General features: G+C 37.8%; 2 protein-coding genes across 2 annotated transcripts; one reads left to right on the top strand and one right to left on the bottom strand.

Moving 5' to 3' along the window:
* On the bottom strand, positions 1-4595 carry LOC116246144 (RNA polymerase II transcriptional coactivator KIWI-like). Its single transcript, XM_031617856.2, has 4 exons — positions 4365-4595; positions 3933-4038; positions 438-460; positions 1-346 (listed from the first exon to the last, which is right to left on the bottom strand). Exons 1-4 carry the CDS (start codon positions 4497-4499, stop codon positions 287-289), a joined length of 324 nt encoding a protein of 107 aa, XP_031473716.1. The 5' UTR covers positions 4500-4595; the 3' UTR covers positions 1-286.
* A 2604-nt stretch (positions 4596-7199) lies between these two features.
* On the top strand, positions 7200-18613 carry LOC116245720 (putative pentatricopeptide repeat-containing protein At1g10330). The gene is made up of 4 exons (XM_031617233.2): positions 7200-7219; positions 7390-9604; positions 17181-17308; positions 18162-18613. The coding sequence occupies exons 1-2, from the start codon at positions 7200-7202 to the stop codon at positions 8405-8407; spliced, it is 1038 nt and encodes a 345-aa protein (XP_031473093.2). The 3' UTR covers positions 8408-9604; positions 17181-17308; positions 18162-18613.
* Positions 18614-19064: the final 451 nt, after the last annotated feature.

Raw genomic sequence — 19064 nt, 5'->3', positions numbered from 1 at the left:
TGCAAAAAAACGAAGCATATTCTATTACAACTAAAATTATGCAACTACATACACTAGAAATCTTGACTTGCACATAAGAACAACACTGCAATGTGTCTAGCAACAAAAGCTTAATATACAGACCATGAACAAACTAGTATAGACCAAGAGCTTCAAGCTACCTCCAGACATATCAAAAGGATCAGGTTAGAGAGAAAGGTACAAAACACATCCATTGCCCTAAAAGGGCATGAGAATGTAATCAACGTTAAGAACCATTCTGTGACTAAAAAGATGTCCACTTACACTAAGAATTCTCCGTCACTGCCTTGTCAATTTTCTCCAAATTGTCACGCAAAATTTTCCACTAGCAAGAAGAGAGAGCAACAGTATAAACTACAGAAGAGACTGAAGGTAAAATATGTAGGCAAATAGAAGCAGAAAAGAAATAAGTATACCTGATCCAGAGATAGAGATATGCCTGGAGGGGGCAAAAAGAAGGAAGGAAAATAGTATTGTTATTTTCCACTTGATCATGAGTAATCACAAAAAAAGTTGGGACTTCAAATAAACAGATCCACATTTTGCCATTCAGAAGGTGACATCCAATTTAGCTTTAACAATAAAAAAAGCATGCACAATTGCATACCGAAGGCTCAAAAATGATTCAAAAGGACCAAAACTATTACAAGTTATAAAACTTCAGAATAACTTAATACAATGACGGAAACCTTAAGATCTTTCATGCTCCAAGAGGCTGGAAGAAGGGTTCAAGCATGAAGAACAATCTAATTGATGGTTTAGATGTTACCTTAAATGTTATAAGTATAGAATTGTTGCTTGAAAGAGCATTAACTTCCTAATTAGCTATGGATACACTGGCCTCTAAAAGATGTGCTGTTTTGCATATGCAAAAAATTTAGCGAGAGATCATCAAACAGGTGCCTACTAGCAATTTCTGTTATGATTGTTCCACGTGAATATTTGCAATTTTACTTACAGAATAGAATTTTTGAGTAAAAAATCACAAGCATGAGATTGTTCTATGCTGCTTGAGTTCAAGAAATTCTTGAGCTTCAGTTTGCAGCATCAGAGACATGCTTCAACAGTCCAAGCTCGCAGCTCAGTCATGTGCTTGCAGCATCAGAGACATGCTTCAACAGTCCAAGCTCGCAGCTCAGTCATGTGCATCCCCTCCATAATATCACTAAAATACAAAAAAGATAAGCATGCAGATTGACAGAAGAGCCAGGTTATATTAGTTCTTGCATTAATCGAAATTATCACTAAATTGTGAGTCTGCAGACTAACCATGGTTTTCGCTGGTGTTTAAAATGTCATGCACTAGGGAATGGGGTAGCTGCCAATTGCGGGTACCATTTCTAGGAATTAATAGTTATTGAACCACTTTTTTAGTTAAATACAGAGAGATGGCCAGCTAAAAGTTCCCTAATAGAGCCTTAGTTCTCAAAGTTGTTCTAATGCAGCCTCTCCAAGCACCATTTTAAAATGCAACACATACACACGTTTTTAGAAAGACTGGCTTCTTATCTGTGAAAATAAATATCCAGAAATCGCATCTAACAAAGTACCACAATTGACATAGGAACGCCAAGCAATTTCCAGTATCCAATACCATAGAGCAGTGAACTTTGCCTTAGAAAAGAAAATGAAAAAACGAGTTTCTAAAATACATGTTTCACACTGCACAAATGATGTTTGTAACAATTATATTTTGTAAAACAAAAATGGTTATAATCTTCTATATGGATACGTGTCTATGCCACACAGTATAACTGGCAACTGGTATTTTTTTAACTGGCCAAGGAGCTAGATGCATTAGTGCCCAATACATGGTCTGATGGTCATTAACAACAACAGTGCCATTCAAAGTTCAAACATATTCCATTCACTGGGTCATTCCAATATTATGAGGATTTTAAAATACCTTCCACAAGCACTCTCATAAAATTTTATCAAATTAGAAGAACTTAATAACTTGTTAAATACTCTCATTAAAAAAAAAAAAAAAACCTTTCCTTGGACAGTATTGCATGATTGATCTTACCGACTGTCAGTATGATTTTGTGTTCATCCACTGAACTTCAGATCAAACATGTTGTATGTTTTCTTCAGGTGCATAAATTGTGGGCTCAGTAATCAAAAAATCGTTACATCAAACACAGGTCAGTTGAGAGTCTTGAGACCTTAAGACTAGTCAGTTTCAGCTAGTCCAAGTCAGTTGACTAAAATAAAACCAATAAGGAGGTACAAGAAAACACAGACATATATATGATTGCATGCTTCTATATATACTTGTAAACTATATAGGTTTTGTACATTGCTGCCAGAATCTATATCATATAAAATCTATAGCTTCAATTAAACAACATCTTAAATGAGTACACATCTTAAAATGCAAAAAAAAAACTAATAAAAACCCATTTTTTTCAGTATGTACCAAACATCTCTAGTTGGTCAACGATGAAACATTTACTAAATGCCAGACCAGAAATTGGTCCAACCAGACATCTAGTCAGCTGACTGATTGTTCAACCAAAAAGATTGGGAGGAAGCATCTAGAACACTTTTTATATCCATGCATGTGTAATTTCTCTGTCGTGTGACCGGGTATCTTTTTTTTGAACATTGAATAAATAGAGTGTCTCTAAAACCCACATGTTTTTTATGTTTAGGAAGCACAATTTAAAATGATCATGCATCAAATTCATAAAAAAAATGGAAGCGAATAGAAAAGCATCAGACCAAGTGCCCCCCATGAAAATCTACAATCACCAAGGGGGCTACTGTTTAGAAACAGAACAAGGAGAATGTGTTGTGTGTGTGCGTGTGTGTTGTATTCAGGTTGAATCCCATATGAGCAGCCAACTGAACAAGTGGAAGATATTATCCAAGAAAAGCTGCACACAAGAAGACATTCAAATGTTTCTGTGATAGCTGCCAACATAAGCAATATTTTGAGAATACAACAATTTTATCACCGAACAAGAATGAAAACAACAATATCAAGAAAAGGTTATAAAATCTTCAGATAATCAAAGCTTGCCAAAAAAAAAACAAATATCTATAACATCATGACATTATTAACTACCTTTAAAGAATGAACAAGAAAACCTCTTTCACATGTATGTATATATGTCATCCTGCATGTCCGTGTATATTTCTTTTTGTTTATTTTAAAATGTCAACGGCTATCTTCAATGTTGGGCAATACTTTTGATTAGTATGACCATCTCAAATTTCAGTCAATGAAACAAATTCTTCTAAAGATGAATTCCAGAACCAAAAACCCTACATGAGCAGCTAATTAAGCAGGTCCCCAGTGCAGCTAATTAAGCAAATCCCACACCCACCAATTCAAGAAGATTGTACAGTCAACAATGAACAAGAAATGTTGCAAAGGCAGACTTGTCGATGTGACAAGGTATCAAATGTTTCAGTCTATGAAAGAAGCTGTTCAAGGCTCAAGCCCATAAAAAGACGGCCTAACAGTGTGTCATGAAACGAACAAACAAACCCCAAAACAGTAGGTACATATTTTCAACTGCATTGCAGCAGAGCGTATATAGTGATCCTTGTCTAATATAAGGCCTCTTGTAGAGCATCTTCCTTATGCAGCTCACTGACAAGTTAGGGATTCTTGCAGTAAGACATCCTGTTTGTATATCTTATCATTCCTTAAGAAAGATACCACCAAAAATAAACTGAAAACAATGAAAGATCTGAAAAAAGGAAGTATAACCATGAAAATAAAGTTCCCCTGAAGATAAGTATCCATTTTCAGTCATTTCACAAAGGCTATCAACTCATCAAACACAAAAAAGCAATGAACGGACAGGCAGAAAACTAGCTAAGCCGAAAAACTAACAACTCATGAGAAAATGAAGTAAAAGAAAGAATAATAAAATAGAAAAAGCAGAAAAATGAATAACCTTTCTTCCCAGGCATCTGCTTTCCATCTTTCATGTAAAACTCGCGGATATCCACCGTCGGCTTACCCTGCCAAACCCTCACCGATACCCTCCGATTCCTCGAAATCTATTATGACAATAACAAGATGTAACAAATAAATAAGATCACAGAAGCCCTCCTGACGTCATTTCTTGGGCGTACTTGTCTTCGTGCAAGGAGAGGCAGGGTTCAGAAATGTGAATAACTACGAACCTATATGGAACCAAAGCGGAAATGATAACATTCATCATTGAATATTCTAACCATTTCGTGTCTATCCTTGCACAAATTTTAAGGGTTAGGGCTTCACTGCCGCGAAAGGGATGAAAAAGGAGCAAGGACATCCGCCCAAACTATCACGGTAAGGAAAGCAAACAAGGAAAACGATTACAGAAGAAGGCAAGGGATTATACCTCGCAGACGACGACCCCGTCGTCGCTGCTGCCGCCAAACGACCGCTTGGCGCCCTTCTTCGCCGGCGCGTCACCATCGGAGTCGCCGGAGCTAGGGTTCCCGTCCTCCTCCCTCTCTTTTCCCCTCTTCGGCATTTTCGATCGACGGCCTCCGATGAAAAAACCCTCGGAAAGCAGGACGCAAACCCCCGAGAGGCAAGAGCGACGCTGACTCTACTGAAAGCGGAGAAGAGAAGGAGGGGGTTTAAATAAGGGGGTCCTTGCCACTTCAGCCACCTGCGCGGGAAATATTCGCTTTTCGTTTTCTTCGCCCGTTTTCCGATTAAATCGTAACAAAGGCGACCGTTTTCAGTAAAAAAACCTTTAGATCGACATTTTATTTTTATGTGCATTTTAGATTAGTTTTGATTTTAATTTTAAATTGAATTAATAAAACTGAATGTGTTTTAATCAAGTAAAAAAGTAGCGTTGTTAAAACGGATCTGAATGATTTGTCCAAATGAAACCCGTCAGAAATCACTGCTGCTGCTGCCTTCTCTCATCGTTGCTGTCAGTCGGGCGCATTCCTTACTCTTGACAGGACTGTTTGCTACTTCCTCCTTTTTCCTTTCACAACGTTTACAGGTCTTTTCTCTATCAGCCTCTTTCTCTCTGCTGCTTTGTGGCATGACGCTTTTTTCTTCTGTGAGTTTTTTCAAGCATTTTTTTTTTTTTCGTCTGATGAGAAAGAGCTTGCGGATCTCAAGTAAGATGTTTTTATTGCAGTGTATATCGTGACATTTTTTTGTTGGTGGATTTGTAGATTTTCCTGTTTGTTAGGGTTTAACGGATGCGAAGCCCCTCTCATGTTGATGGATGAAATGTAATTTCTTCCATTATTATTGTGTAAATATATAGTATTCTTAAGAGTGGATCTTCAACTTTGGATTAATTTTCAATATGCCTCCTTTATTTTATTTGACAACCTTTTTTATCAATGTTTTTATTCACTTTACAATTTGTTTGCTTTTATGCTGCTAGACACAGCGGTTGCAGGCTATGATTAAGGCACTTTTATTGCAATATATGTTACTCTCCTTGGGATGAGAAGAATAATGTCACACGCTTCACGCAAATCCCATCGGGTGCATGAAGCGTGCGCTTCATGTCCCTTTGCCTGGCTTCATAGGCTTTGCTTCGCTCATCCCATTGGTTTCACATGTGCAAACCAAAATTTTGATTTTATATTCATAATGCAAGACAAGCAAGTTATATCAACAATCACAAAATTATACAGAAAACGTCAAATAAAGATTGGTTATCTTCAAGTAAATTGTGTTAGTAAAACCTTCCAAGCAGTATTCTATCTTATCCTAACAATACCTTCTAACAGCAGAAAATCTCATGTTGCATTGTAACATGGTTCCATTGCATATAAGCAAAATTCTCCACTTGCACAACACTATATTCGGAAATGAACAATGAAACAATGTTGTAAAAGGCGATAAGGCGAGGCGAGGTGTGATGTTAATTGAAGCATAAGCTTCACGAACAACTTTGTGAATTATATTATATTTATAAAAATAACAATAAAATTGTAAAAAATGACTACAATACTAAGCATATCAATAAAGAACAATACACAACATGTGCAAGCCATTTGTAAATCCAAACAAATACAATGTCTTAACATACATACTACAAAGAGTAATTGCATAAGTTGGTGCATAGCAGAGTTAAATGTTATAGAATTATCATTGACAAACAAATAACCAAAACTAGGAAAACCAACATTCAAATGATAACCATTACCTCGCCTAGGTTCGAAGGAAGCCGCAACCAACCAAGGGACCATAGCATGTATGCAACTTCCTAAGGAGGGTGGTCACAATCCACCACCTGCTGCGGCAGGAAGCAGGAAGGAAGCCCTACAAAAGCAGGCAACTTCTTAAGGAGGGTGGTCACAATCCACCATCAGTTAGCGTTAGTGTCGTCTATCCTTAAGTCGAGTCAACACCTAGTCTTTTAGTTAACCCGCCTAGGTTAGCTATCCTATTTCAGGTCGGGTCAGAGTTTAGGAGTCGGTCCGGTTTTATTTGGAGTCAGATCTTATTTCTGTTCGACACGTCGACACGGATTGGGTTGAGTACCGGTGTCGACATGTCGACATGGGAATCCCAACACGGCGATACAGCCGGATACGTTTTGGATCGGGTCTGGGTCAGACCCGATCCGAACCACTTTTATAATCCGTTTTAACCTCGATTTTTTTTACGTCTTCTGTTTTATTTTGAAGTGCATTCCATCTCATCCACCGGATTTTGTCTCCCTCCACCAGAACGCTCAACCCACAGCCTAGAGGGAAAACCTAGAGAGTGAGAAAAGAACAAATAAATTAAGAAATAAAGATTCAAAATAAAAAAAAACTCACCATTTCATGGCTCACCACCCATCCTCCTGCTACCATGGCGGGTCACCAGCCGGTCAGCTGCATCATACTTACCACGTCGCCGGCCTTGGAGCCGCTGGTGGCATGCTGGCCTCCGGAGAAGAAGGATCGTGGAGGTAGTGATTTGGGAGAGAAGGATGAGTGAAGAGAGAAAGAAACGAAGGGTGAAAATGAGGGTTTCGAACGAAAGGGGCCTTTTATAGCTTTCATTTGAACAAATTTCAAAATGGTCCTAAATTTTGTGTTATTTAAACAAAAACGGTTATAATTTTAAATTGTTTGCAAACTCACCGTAACCTCATTTTCTATCAACATTATTTTATATATATATTAAAAATTAAATTGTTTTAATATTTTAAAATAAAAGTGGGTTTTTCTTTGGCTGTGTCTCTGAGGACAGACAAAGTATGGACAAAGAAAGAGGGACGTTAGTTTTTTTATTATAAATTTCATGTTTTTTTATTTCATTATTATTTTTAATTTTTTTAAATATAATATTTGCCGTGTCGGGGTATCCTAAAATTTTGAAATTATCTTGTCCGCGTACCCGTACTCGTATCCGTAAGATACCCGTACCCGTGTATCCGTGTGACATAGGTTCTATGGTATTTTTGCGGAAACAGACGATGCCCGCCAGGTTTTTGTTGAAATATCTGAGCCAGATAAAGTGTCTCACAACGCAATGCTCGATGCATACTGCAAAAATGGGAAGATGGCTTCTGCACGCCAACTGTTTGTTGAAATGCCTTGGCGAGATGTCGTCTCTTGGACCACTATGGTCAACGGTTGCGCCAAGAATGGGCACTGCAGAGAAGCATTTGATTTCTTTAAATCTATGGTGGATATGGGTTTATCGCCTCATGAAGCCACTCTGGTTAGTGTTATTTCTGCCTGTGGTGGTCTAGGGGCTGCTAATGAAGGGAAGTCTGTCCATGGTTATCTGATTAGAAGAAGCATTATGATTACTCCATTTCTTGGTACTTCACTAATCGACATGTACGGAAAATGTGGTTTGCTAAACTCTGCCGTTATAGTATTTGGGAGTACGCAACTGAAGCAGTTGTGCACTTGGAATGCCATGATCTCGACGTTTGCAGCACATGGCTGTGGCAATGAAGCCATGTCCACATACAATGATATGCTGAAGGCTGGTCTGGAACCAAATGGGATCACCTTTCTTGGAGTACTCACAGCTTGTGCACGAGCTGGTTGTGTTGAATTAGGCATCAAATATTTTGATTCTATGCATAAAGAATTCAACATTTCACCGTGGACTGAGCATTATAGCTGCATGGTTAATCTGCTCGGTGCAGCAGGTCTCTTACTGGAGGCTAGCGAGTTTATAAGGAGGATGCCAGTGGATGTTGAGGGATCAGTCTGGGGTGCCTTGTTGGGGGCTTGCAGGCTGCATGGGGAGTTAGGTTTAGCTGAGTCCGCAGGCCAGAGGCTTCTTGGTTTAGAGCCTGAGAGGTCTGGAACTTATGTTGTATTGTCAAATATCTATTCTGGTTGTGGTAGGTGGCAGGAAGCCATAGAACTTAGAGAAGTTATGGCTGATAAAGGAGTCAAGAAATTGGCAGGGTGTAGTTGGGTGAGCACCAACCCCACTTCGTGATTTACCTTGTAGAAGGACATGAAAGAATTTATTGGAAGTTCATAGCCATGAAAGACCAAGGTTTTGGTGGACTGGAATGGCTTCCTGAACTGGACTAAGGCTTGAAAACTAGACCCACTGCATGCCTGATTGCAGCAGCTTGAGCTCAACTCGGTTTTCACTTACAAGGTAGTCGCTGTTCGAGTTCGACTCATTTTCAGCGCATTGAACCCAATGAGGTTTAATTATCAAGGTTTGGTCTTCGGTACAGTAAATGTTCATATGAACTTATTTTGTTCATAAAGATTGAGGTTATAAAGCTGACGATGATTCTTCATCCTACATTCATGGATGCCAAATAATCTTGCTGTTCCTGTCATTTTCAAGACTCTGCGACTTCTCAACACAGGATATTCTGTGGTTGATCACAGATTCCATCTGCAACATCTCTGCACATAAAGAACTTAGATAATCTAACAGCTATTAAGTTTCTAGTCAATAGTATTGTTATATGTCTCGACCTAATCACCAGATCTGTGTCGTGGTTCTTGATCTTTCATGTGCCAAACCGAAGCAGATGATCAGGTGGTTGAGATCCATCGAACTCAGTGCTGAGGTCAATTGAGGCAGGTCATAAGAACACCACAATTTGCAGGTATGTCCCTTTCAAGAGAAAGCACAGGAAGCAAACAGTGTTTTTGTGAACGATTCTGCAGCTAATTGTAGTGAAACTTCTTTCAACACAAATAACAAGACAACCAGGTGGAAGAAACTGAGAGTGCATAGTTTTTGTGTCTATATTCAAATTGTCTTAGAATCGGCGATGATTGGTTACTAAATCATTTGGCTTCAGGTGTGGTTGGCGTGTTGACTACTGAACAGAAGAATGTGGCTTGATGATTTTGCCAAATAACTCAGACAGGTATAAGAGCTAATGAAAAAAATTCTTGATGGGACCTAATGCTCATTAAGAAAGTTATCAGAAACGGCTTGCAGCCGCATGGGATACTGGAAGAAAATGAAAAAGCTTTTGGCAAACGTTGGCTGGACTTGGTGATGTTTTGCAGGATTTCCTGTAGGTGTAAAGCAATGGACTCCCAAAACCGCTTATATATGCTCTGTTCATGGCTTCTCTGATCTCATCATGTGCAACTTGTTAATTGATTGACTTCATTCGGGGAGGGGCTTTGTTTTATACATTAAGGCGAGGCATGATAGGTTAGTAGCAATACATATGTATATATATATATATATGTATATATATATATATATGTATATATGTATATATATATGTATAAAATGACCTCTTGTTCTAAATGAGCTCTGCGTTGTGATTTGATTAGGTAAAGGTTGATAATATATTCTTTATACAAAATTATATTCACTGCACAGAATATTCAATTCACGTGTGTTGATATAATAGGTAAGAGTGCTTTATGAATGCTTAATGCTGGGTGCTGCGCATAAGAATACTGGGTGCTTAAGAAGTTTTCTGTCTGCAACACACACACACACTATATATATATATATATATATATATATATATATATATATATATATATATATATATATATGAATGATGATCCTTATCTGAAGGAGCTGCTTGAAAACCAATGTTTGCCTTAAGAATGCTTAATGCTATATATATATATATATATATATATATATATATATATGAATGATGATCCTTATCTGAAGGAGCTGCTTGAAAACCAATGTTTGCCTTCAGAATGCTTAATGCTGGGTGCTGCCCATATGAATAGTGGGTGCTTAAAAAGTTTCTGCACGCATGTTTCAGTTTCAACAACTTGAAACATGGTTTCATGACATGACCAAACCAAGTTAGGTGAGGTGTCCGTGGGGCACAATCTCCACGGAGATATTTTGAAACTTTAAATTTATAAATTTTATAATTGGATTTAGGTGGATTTGGGTCCAGTTGTACGGGGCAGGGGCAGCCCCATGGCCGCAGGTTACTACCTCATGAACTTAGGTAGATTTGGTTGTTAACTACATATTTAATGTCTCATAAAAATTTTTTTCTAGCTCTACTCCCAAACCAAACCCCCTTACTTGTATCATACTGCTATATGCTTGATGGAGAACAAAGCTCCAAAGTAGTTTGAGAAATTCAGAAGCAGAATCATGTGCACCAAATCAAAATTGTAGTTGTATATATATATATATGTAAATCAGGCCCAAATTCGAGAATACAAATGCTTCAAGAGATGCACTCTTGAAGATCCCAACAACTTCAATAGATAATGCAAAGCCAAACCTCAAACTTGAGGAGAAGATACCAAATATATTAATCTCAAGAGAAGAATACACAAGAGAGGCCAAAAAGCCTTAAAAGAACAAAGGTCCCAAGTGCCCTATTTGTAGAGGAAGTATATAAGAAAGGAGGAAGAAAAGAGGAAGAGGAAGTGGCTGTTGGGGCTCCCAACGGCTAGATTTCTAGCCGTTGGGAACTCCCAACAGCTACTTCCTTTCTTAATAAAAAAAGGAAAAGAAAAAGGTTTAGAAAAAGGCATGAAAAATAAAGACAAAATAAATACAAAAAGTTACAAAAAGTCATATGCAAACACACATACATTTATATATACAAATCATACATCAAACTGCTAGGAGTTTAAGATATATGATAGTAGATACAAAAACATGTATGTATACTTACATTATAAATTCTAACACCCCCCCTCAAACTTACAGTGTAATCACCGAAAGTTTGCCAAGAAAAAACTGGAATCTTGCGGAAGCTAGTGCTTTGGTGAAGAAATCTCCAAGTTGATATTCAGAAGGGACAAAAGATAGATCAATTGTTCGGCTAAGATATTCCTCTCTCACATAGTGACAATCCATTTCAATATGTTTTGTCTTTTCATAAAAAGTGTGATTGCTAGCAATATAGATGGCACTTTTGTTGTCGCAGCAGAGCTTGGTGGCTTCATTGAGGTCAATTCCAATGTCCTTCAATAAGCTTTTCAACCATACAATCTCCATGGTGGTGGTAGCCATTGCACGATACTCTGCTTCAGTTGAAGATAAAGAGACTTTATGTTGTTTTTTGCATCTCCATGAAATGAGAGAGTCACCTAGAAAAACACAAAAACTGGTGGTGGAATGCCTATTATTAGGATCTCCACCCTAATCAGCATCAGTATAAGCAATCATATTCAAGTTTGATGAGGAGGATAGAAAAAGTCCCTTAGTGATAGTGTGTTTGACATATCGAACAATCCTCAATGCAGCTCCCATGTGTAATGAAGTGGGTCTTTGTTGAAACTGACTTATAACATGTACAACATGTGATATGTCAGGCCTTGTGATGGATAAATATGTGAGAGCTCCCACCAATTGACGAAAGGGGGTGGGATTTTCTAGAATTTCTCCATCATCAATCTTCATCTTTACTCCTAAAGCTTCAGGAGTGTCCACCACCTTGTCATCAGTGATTCCTGATCTGCTTATAATGTTATTGGCAAACTTCATTTGTGAGAGCAAGTATCCTCTTCTACTATAAGCAACTTCAATACCAAGGAAATATGTTAGTTTACCCAAATCAGTCATTTCAAATTCATTCTTAAGGAAAGTCTTTACCTGCATAATTCCGTTGGCATCATTACCTGTAATAATCATATCATCTACATATAAAAGCAACACAATTGTACCTATAGTTGTGTTTTTAACAAACATAGCTGTGTCAGAAAAACATGATTTAAAACCTTGTTTAAACATAACATTGCTAAACATATCAAACCAAGCTTTTGGAGCTTGTTTCAAACCATACAATGCCTTTCTGAGATAAAGAACTTTGCCTTTAGGTACATCTAGCCCAGGGGGTGAGTCCATGTATACCTAAGCATTTTTGACATCCAATTGATATATGGACCATTGTTTAATAGAAGCAACAGCAATAAGAGCTCTAACAGAGGTCATACGAGCGACAGGGGCAAAAGTTTCTTCGTAATCAATCCCATATTCTTGGGCATATCCTTTGGCAACAAGTCTAGCTTTATACCTTTCAATAGATCCATCACTTCTAGTTTTGATTTTGTAAACCCACCTACATCCTATTGTCTTTTTCCCGATAGGAAGAGACACAATGTCCCAAGTTTTATTATCATCAAGGGCTTTAAGTTCATTGTTCATGGCTTCAACCCAAAGTGGGTTAGTTTTGGCTTCAACATAGGATGAAGGTTCATCAAGAGAGTGAATAGCTAATAAGCAAGCTCTATGTTTTGGAGAAAAAGACTCGTAGGAAACAAATTTTTGAGGTGGATGAATATCTCTTTCAGATCTCCTAAGAGTAGGTTGAGACTCTTGGATGTTTTGTTGAGACCTTCTCTCATAAACTATTACATCCCTGGGTGGTGGTCTATTAAAAGAAGTGTTATCAACCTCATTTAGAGCATCATCATATGAATAGTGCAAAACATCATCATCATCATTATCATAATCATCATCTTTTATCCATAAAAAGGAATATTCATCTTCATGCTTGGGTTTATTTTCATTAAAGCCATTTTCTTCTTCTAAAAAAATCACATTTCTAGAAACATAGACCTTATCTTTTTCAATATCATAGCATCTATATCCTTTTTGAGTTTCGGAATAGCCAATAAAGACACATTGAATATCCCTAGATTAAAGTTTATCATTTTTGTCATTTAAAATGTAACATTTGCAACCAAAGACTTTGAATCTTTTATAAATTGGCTCCAAATTAAAAAGTTTTTGAAAAGGTGAAATATTTTCTAAAATTTTAGAGGGCATTCTATTAATCAAGTAAATGGATGTAAGAATTGCTTCAGCCCAAAAATTTTTTTGGAACATTTTTTGATATAAGGAGAGCTCTTGTTGTTTCAAGAATATGTCTATGTTTTCTTTCGGCGATTCCGTTTTGTTGGGGGGTTTTGGGACAAGTCTTTTGGTGTATAACTCCTTTTTCCTTTAGGAATTCTTCGAATTCATTGGAAATGAATTCTCCTCCGGAATCACTTCTAAAAATTTTAAGGTTTGCATCAAATTGAGTTTTGATCATGTTGTAAAAGTTTTTGAAATTAAAAAAGACTTCCGATTTGCGTTTAAGAAAGTAAACCCAAGCATAACGAGAGTAATCATCTACAAAAATGACATAATAAAGTAAACCACCTTTAGACATAATAGGAGCGGGACCCCATACATCCGAATGCACTAACTTAAAAGGTGCTTTTGCAACAAAATTTCTATTTCCAAAAGGTAAAGCCTTAATTTTGGCTTTAATACAATCATCACATGAGATCATTTCTTTACATTTCTCTTCCAAAAAAGGGATACAAGACATTTTTCCTAAACTTGAATGTCCAAGTTTTTGATGCTAAATTTGGATGTCACTCTTCTTGACTACATTGCAAGTTGGGTTGGAAAGATCCAAATAATCAACATAGTAGAGATCATCTTTCCTAGAACCTTCCCCAATCGTCTTCTTGGAAAGATGGTCCTGTATCAAAAATTTATTTTGTGAGAAGACAATATCACATCCATGATTTGTTATTTGAGAAACCGACAAGAGATTTAAGTTAAATTTGGGAATGAATCTAACTTTTGGTATTTTGAAAACTTTTGAATCAAAATTTTGATCAATATTCCCAACACATCTGATTTCAAGAGGAGTTCCATCGGCGGTTTTAACAAAAGGGCACGATTCCTCCTTAGTGCATTCGGTAAGTAATGAACTACAAGGGGTCATATGAAAAGAAGCTCCAGAATCAAGAATCCAAGAGTACTTACTTGAAGATGTAGATGCTATCGTTGCTCCGGAAGTTGGAGAAGTCCCTTTCCCTTTGAGTAGTGGTTGAAGAGCATCAATAAGCTTGTCTAGGTCAAATCGATTGCTTTCTTCATACATTGTCCCAGCCACACTTGTCTTTTTGTCAAATCTCCTCAATTTAGGACACCTAGGTTTAGTGTGTCCTTCTTCTTGACAATAGAAACATATAATCTTCTTGTTGCCATTATTCTCATAATTTCGATTAAAATGAGGAGGTCTATAAGTTCTCATATGAGCGCCGGGTCTTGAAGTAGCAAGAACACTTTCACTCTTTTCTTTACAAAAATTGAGTCTATTCTCCTCCATTTGAAGCTCGGCTATGGCTTTATTCATAGATGGTACCTTATGTCTATGAAGCAAGGAAGTTTTGACTCCATCATATTCCGGTCTAAGACCAAGAATGAATTTATAAAATTTTTCTCTTTTGATTTGTTTTTCCCTCACTCCAATGTCTCTTGGATCATACCATTCAGGTTCAAATAGGGCAAGTTCGTCCCATAATTGCTCCATTTCTCCAACGTATTGCTTAATGGACTTATCCCCTTGTTGGAGACTTGCAATCTTCATTTGAAGATTGTACATGTAAGCCACATCTTTCATAGTGTGGGTTTTCTTGAGGAAATCCCAAGCATCATGAGCAAAATTATGTTTTGCTATTTGGCCCATAGTTGTATCAACACAAGCAATAATCCAAGTGATAATCTTGTGATGTCCTATCTTCCACTCTTCCCATTTTCTCTCGTATTCACTCATGACCTTGTCTTTTTCCACTCAATCTAGTTCTTGGGCTTTACCATCTATGGTTTTGGTTAGGACTAATTGAGGTTCACTTTTAGATCCATCAACAAGTCCCCATAAGCCTTTACTTCTAATGAAATGTTCCATAGTTTTTGCCCAAGAAACATAGTTTGATGAAGTAAGTTTAGGGAGAGGAGTAGAAGAATTTCTTTCATCCATAATGTGTACCTTGTAGAGGAGACATTGAGGTAGTGCTAGGATGAAAAACAGCCACAAAAAAGAAGAAGCTTTTGATGTGCCAAAAACTGCTTCAATCTTCACCTCAAGGAAGCTTGATCCCGTCACAAATATCACCAAAAGAGGTCAGCAAACAAAACCCTCTTGTGTTTGTGTTAAATCACAGCCGACAATACATCGAACACTTGAAGTGCTTCACAGATCCAAAGAAAGAGTAATAGCTGAATCTTCAAGTCTTGAAAAAAAACAGCACGACAAAGAGCCACAACCTTGCTCTGATACCATGTAAATCAGGCCCAAATTCGAGAATACAAATGCTTCAAGAGATACACTCTTAAAGATCCCAACAACTTCAATAGATAATGCAAAGCCAAACCTCAAACTTGAGGAGAAGATACCAAATATATTAATCTCAAGAGAAGAATACACAAGAGAGGCCAAAAAGCCTTAAAAGAACAAAGGTCTCAAGTGCCCTATTTGTAGAGGAAGTATATAAGAAAGGAGGAAGAAAAGAAGAAGAGGAAGTGGCTGTTGGGGCTCCCAATGGCTAGGAACTCCCAACAGCTACTTTCTTTCTTAATAAAAAAAGGAAAAGAAAAAGGTTTAGAAAAAGGCATGAAAAATAAAGACAAAATAAATACAAAAAGTTACAAAAAGTCCTATGCATACACACATACATTTATATATACAAATCATACATCAAACTGCTAGGAGTTTAAGATATATGATAGTAGATACAAAAACATGTATGTATACTTACATTATAAATTCTAACAATATATATATATATATATATGTATGTATGTATATATATTATTTACTTGGGAGAAAACTATGGAAGGCCGAAAAAATTAGTTATGAATTGCTAGGTTCAACTACTAAGACCCCAGGGTGAAGCTCCACCAAGGCCTTTGCCTCTCCTAGCCAAGCTTCATATTAAAAGCGAGCCTAAACCGGTTCTCACGACAAGCCTACCAACAAAATTTTCGATGAAATTGTGTAGTTCAAGCTTTTGTTTTCTTAATTCATTTTTCTTGCATATGATAAATGGAGAAATGCTTTACAGCTCGCTCAGCGCTTTGGATAGGATCAAGTGCAGCAAGAGAGAAATGTTTTTTCTTTTTATCTTTTTATTAGAACCCTATAAAGTTTGTAAATTTCGAAATCGCTGTACCAAATGTTAATAAAATAATTAATGTGCATAATTGAAATAAAAGAATTAAGAACTGATTGCCTACCAGATGATCTGTTAATTGTTGACCATAGGCGAGTAAAATAACTATGGCCACTTTTAACCTTCAACCCTTAATGCATGGTATGGTTAAATAAAAGAGGATAAAATTACAGAAATGTTACGCATATGGCTTATTTGGGAATATTTTTGAAATATAGGGCTTATTTCGTAATAACATTGCTTACTTTCCTGGCCTTTTGAACCGGGCGCGGGAATTTTGCCGCCTTCTTCCTTCCTGCTCTGAGGTCAATGGTTTCTCTTCTCCGTTTTGGCGAATCTCCTGAAACTCTAATTATTATGGGGCCCATCTGGAATACCCTAGATAGTTTAAGGTCACCTATCCTCTTTTTCATTTTTCGTTTTTGATTTCTTTCAAATTTCTCCTGAAAAAAGTCATTTTCTTCTTCTTCTTATTTTGGCTACTGCAGGATGCCTGCCTCAAAAATCTATTGAGTGAGTCAATTTCATGGGCACACAGGTTATAATACTCCTGGTTTTGTCTTTCTACCTCTTCTGATGTTCGTCGATGGTCACTAACTTAGTTGTTTATTAGTTTGGGTCACCCTTGGCGTAGCCATTTGACATTCTGTGCACGTTCTATAAATTCTACCATGAGGGCGTTGCTTTTTTTATTGATTTTGCTGTCTCTTGATGTTTGGGGAAATGGGTTCTGCTCTAGTTGGCAAACTCTTTGTGTATATCTTCATTCAGGTGATTGCGGTTATCGGAATTGTGTTTGCTCTGTACCAATGGTTTCTGGTGTCCGGAATCAGGCTTTCTGTGGACCGCCAACCATCGGAAGGAGGGATTGCAGAGGCGTTGTTGGATGAAGAGGAAGAGGATGTTGATGCCAACATGGTCGTGACGAAGTGCTGTGAGATTCAGAATGCCATTTCCATAGGTATGAGTAATTTAGCGTGCTTTTATGGTTGGGTTCGTGAGGGGCATTACTGTTCATCGTGTCAATGATATGCAAGTTCTTTGTTTTTATGTCCTTGAACTGGGGTCGGTTTCAAACTTTCGTGAGCCAATTCGAGGCAGAACTCATATAGTCGATCACACATTTGATATGTTTAAATCATGTGTTTCAGTTATTTAATTTAAATTTTATACATAAAACAAAAAGCCATTGTCTTCAACTTTTTTATAGTTCCTGGTCTCTAAATTTCTTATTTTTATTTGTAGTACATTGATTAATCTTTTTCCTTTACGATGCAATGACAACAAGGTTTGGTGATGGCTGCTAGATTTCCGAGGAAATTTTATAGAATTATGCATAAAGCAGGCAAAAGAGTAAACACAAATCTCAGTTTCATGTTTAATGTTGTTCTTTAACTCAGACCAACCTTTACTTAGTCTCCTGCTAATTACCATTATAGACTTCAAACTATCTAGTTACTTATTTCTCATACTGGCTGCCGTGTTGGTGGTGTATGACACGAAGATAATGATGACCTATTATGCTATATGCTAATTTTATAAGGAATAAGCTACTTGCTTTTCCTTTACGCCATGTTCATGCATGAAGTCCTTGTGAAGGTTACATCACCAGGATCAACTTTACAGAATCTATCGAGGTGAGTTCGTTCGTGTTTCGTGATTGGGATATTAAATGTTTGTTGAAGAGTAAATTAGTTCTTTTGATCATTATTTCCCTGGTATCTCCATAACTGGTATAATGTGAAGCACTTCTGAGATAGCTTAAATTACCTCTTCCTGTGAGGCTGAGACTGGTCCTTCTCTATTGTCTGCAGGAGCAACTTACTTCTTGTTCATCCAATAGGCCAATACAAGTATCTCGGTGTTTTCATGATTGTTTTTGGCAATTATATTCTTGTTCCTGGGTTCAGTGAAAGGCTTTAGCACACAGCCAGAACTGTGTGCCTATGATGAACAGAAGTTGTGCAAACCTGCACTTGCAAATGCTGTATTCAGCACCATTGAGTTCCTTCTCGAGGCCTTAACCTCTGTATTTTTTTGGTTTTCTTGGCATGAAGATTGCAACATATGCAAATGCAAGGACTACACTAGAAGCAAGAAAGGGGAACAGAGCTTTTGTTGTGGCCTTCAGGTCTGGTTCTGTCGTGGGTTTCCTGCTTGCTGCCAATGGACTATTGGTACTCTTTGTTGCAATTTATCTGTTTAAATTGTACTAAGAGAATGACTGGGATAACTGTTGAGGACCTTACCCCTAGAGCCAGTGGAATCACTAACAATCTCCTATTACAGGACAACCTTGCCAGACAGGACCCTAGCTTGACACTAGATAAGAAAGAAAACCAAAAGAAAAGACACTAACCTACTGCCGAGGACCTACCACGAAGGAGATGATGTGGCTCGGCCCTCCTGGCCGAGGGCAGCGACAACACGACCTGGCCGATGACGTTGCGGGGAGCGATGGAAGTGGACGGAAGATGCTGGCCCGCCTGGCCGAGGGATGGTGGCAACGCCGCAAGAGGCACGACCTATGTAGTCGTAGCTGGGCGTTGTTGTCGTGAGGAGCGCGGCCACTGTCCGTTGTTGCCGTGAGGAGTGTGAGGTTACGAGGTAGTTGAATGCCCTCGCGTGGGAAGAGGAGGGAGAGCTATGACTCGCCTAGGGAGTGCGAGGGGATTTAGGCCTTAGGCAAGTAACCAGGGAGGGATTAATGGCTGGGC

The sequence above is a fragment of the Nymphaea colorata genome, chromosome 1 (genome assembly GCF_008831285.2).
Source record: "Nymphaea colorata isolate Beijing-Zhang1983 chromosome 1, ASM883128v2, whole genome shotgun sequence".
NCBI classification, from domain to species: Eukaryota; Viridiplantae; Streptophyta; class Magnoliopsida; order Nymphaeales; family Nymphaeaceae; genus Nymphaea; species Nymphaea colorata.
This window is presented reverse-complemented; position numbering and strand designations above follow the sequence as displayed.

What these genes read in the sequence shown, in the direction of transcription:
- LOC116246144 (XM_031617856.2), bottom strand. Translation starts at nt 4,499, where the DNA reads ATGCCGAAGAGGGGAAAAGAGAGGGAGGAGGACGGGAACCCTAGCTCC. An exon ending in ACGGGGTCGTCGTCTGCGAG is followed by an intron (nt 4,039 to 4,364) that starts GTATAATCCCTT and finishes TTGTCATAATAG; the next exon opens with ATTTCGAGGAATCGGAGGGT. An exon ending in TATCTCTATCTCTGGATCAG is followed by an intron (nt 347 to 437) that starts GTATACTTATTT and finishes TCTTCTTGCTAG; the next exon opens with TGGAAAATTTTGCGTGACAA.
- LOC116245720 (XM_031617233.2), top strand. Translation starts at nt 7,200, where the DNA reads ATGGACAAAGAAAGAGGGAC. An exon ending in ATGGACAAAGAAAGAGGGAC is followed by an intron (nt 7,220 to 7,389) that starts GTTAGTTTTTTT and finishes CGTGTGACATAG; the next exon opens with GTTCTATGGTATTTTTGCGG.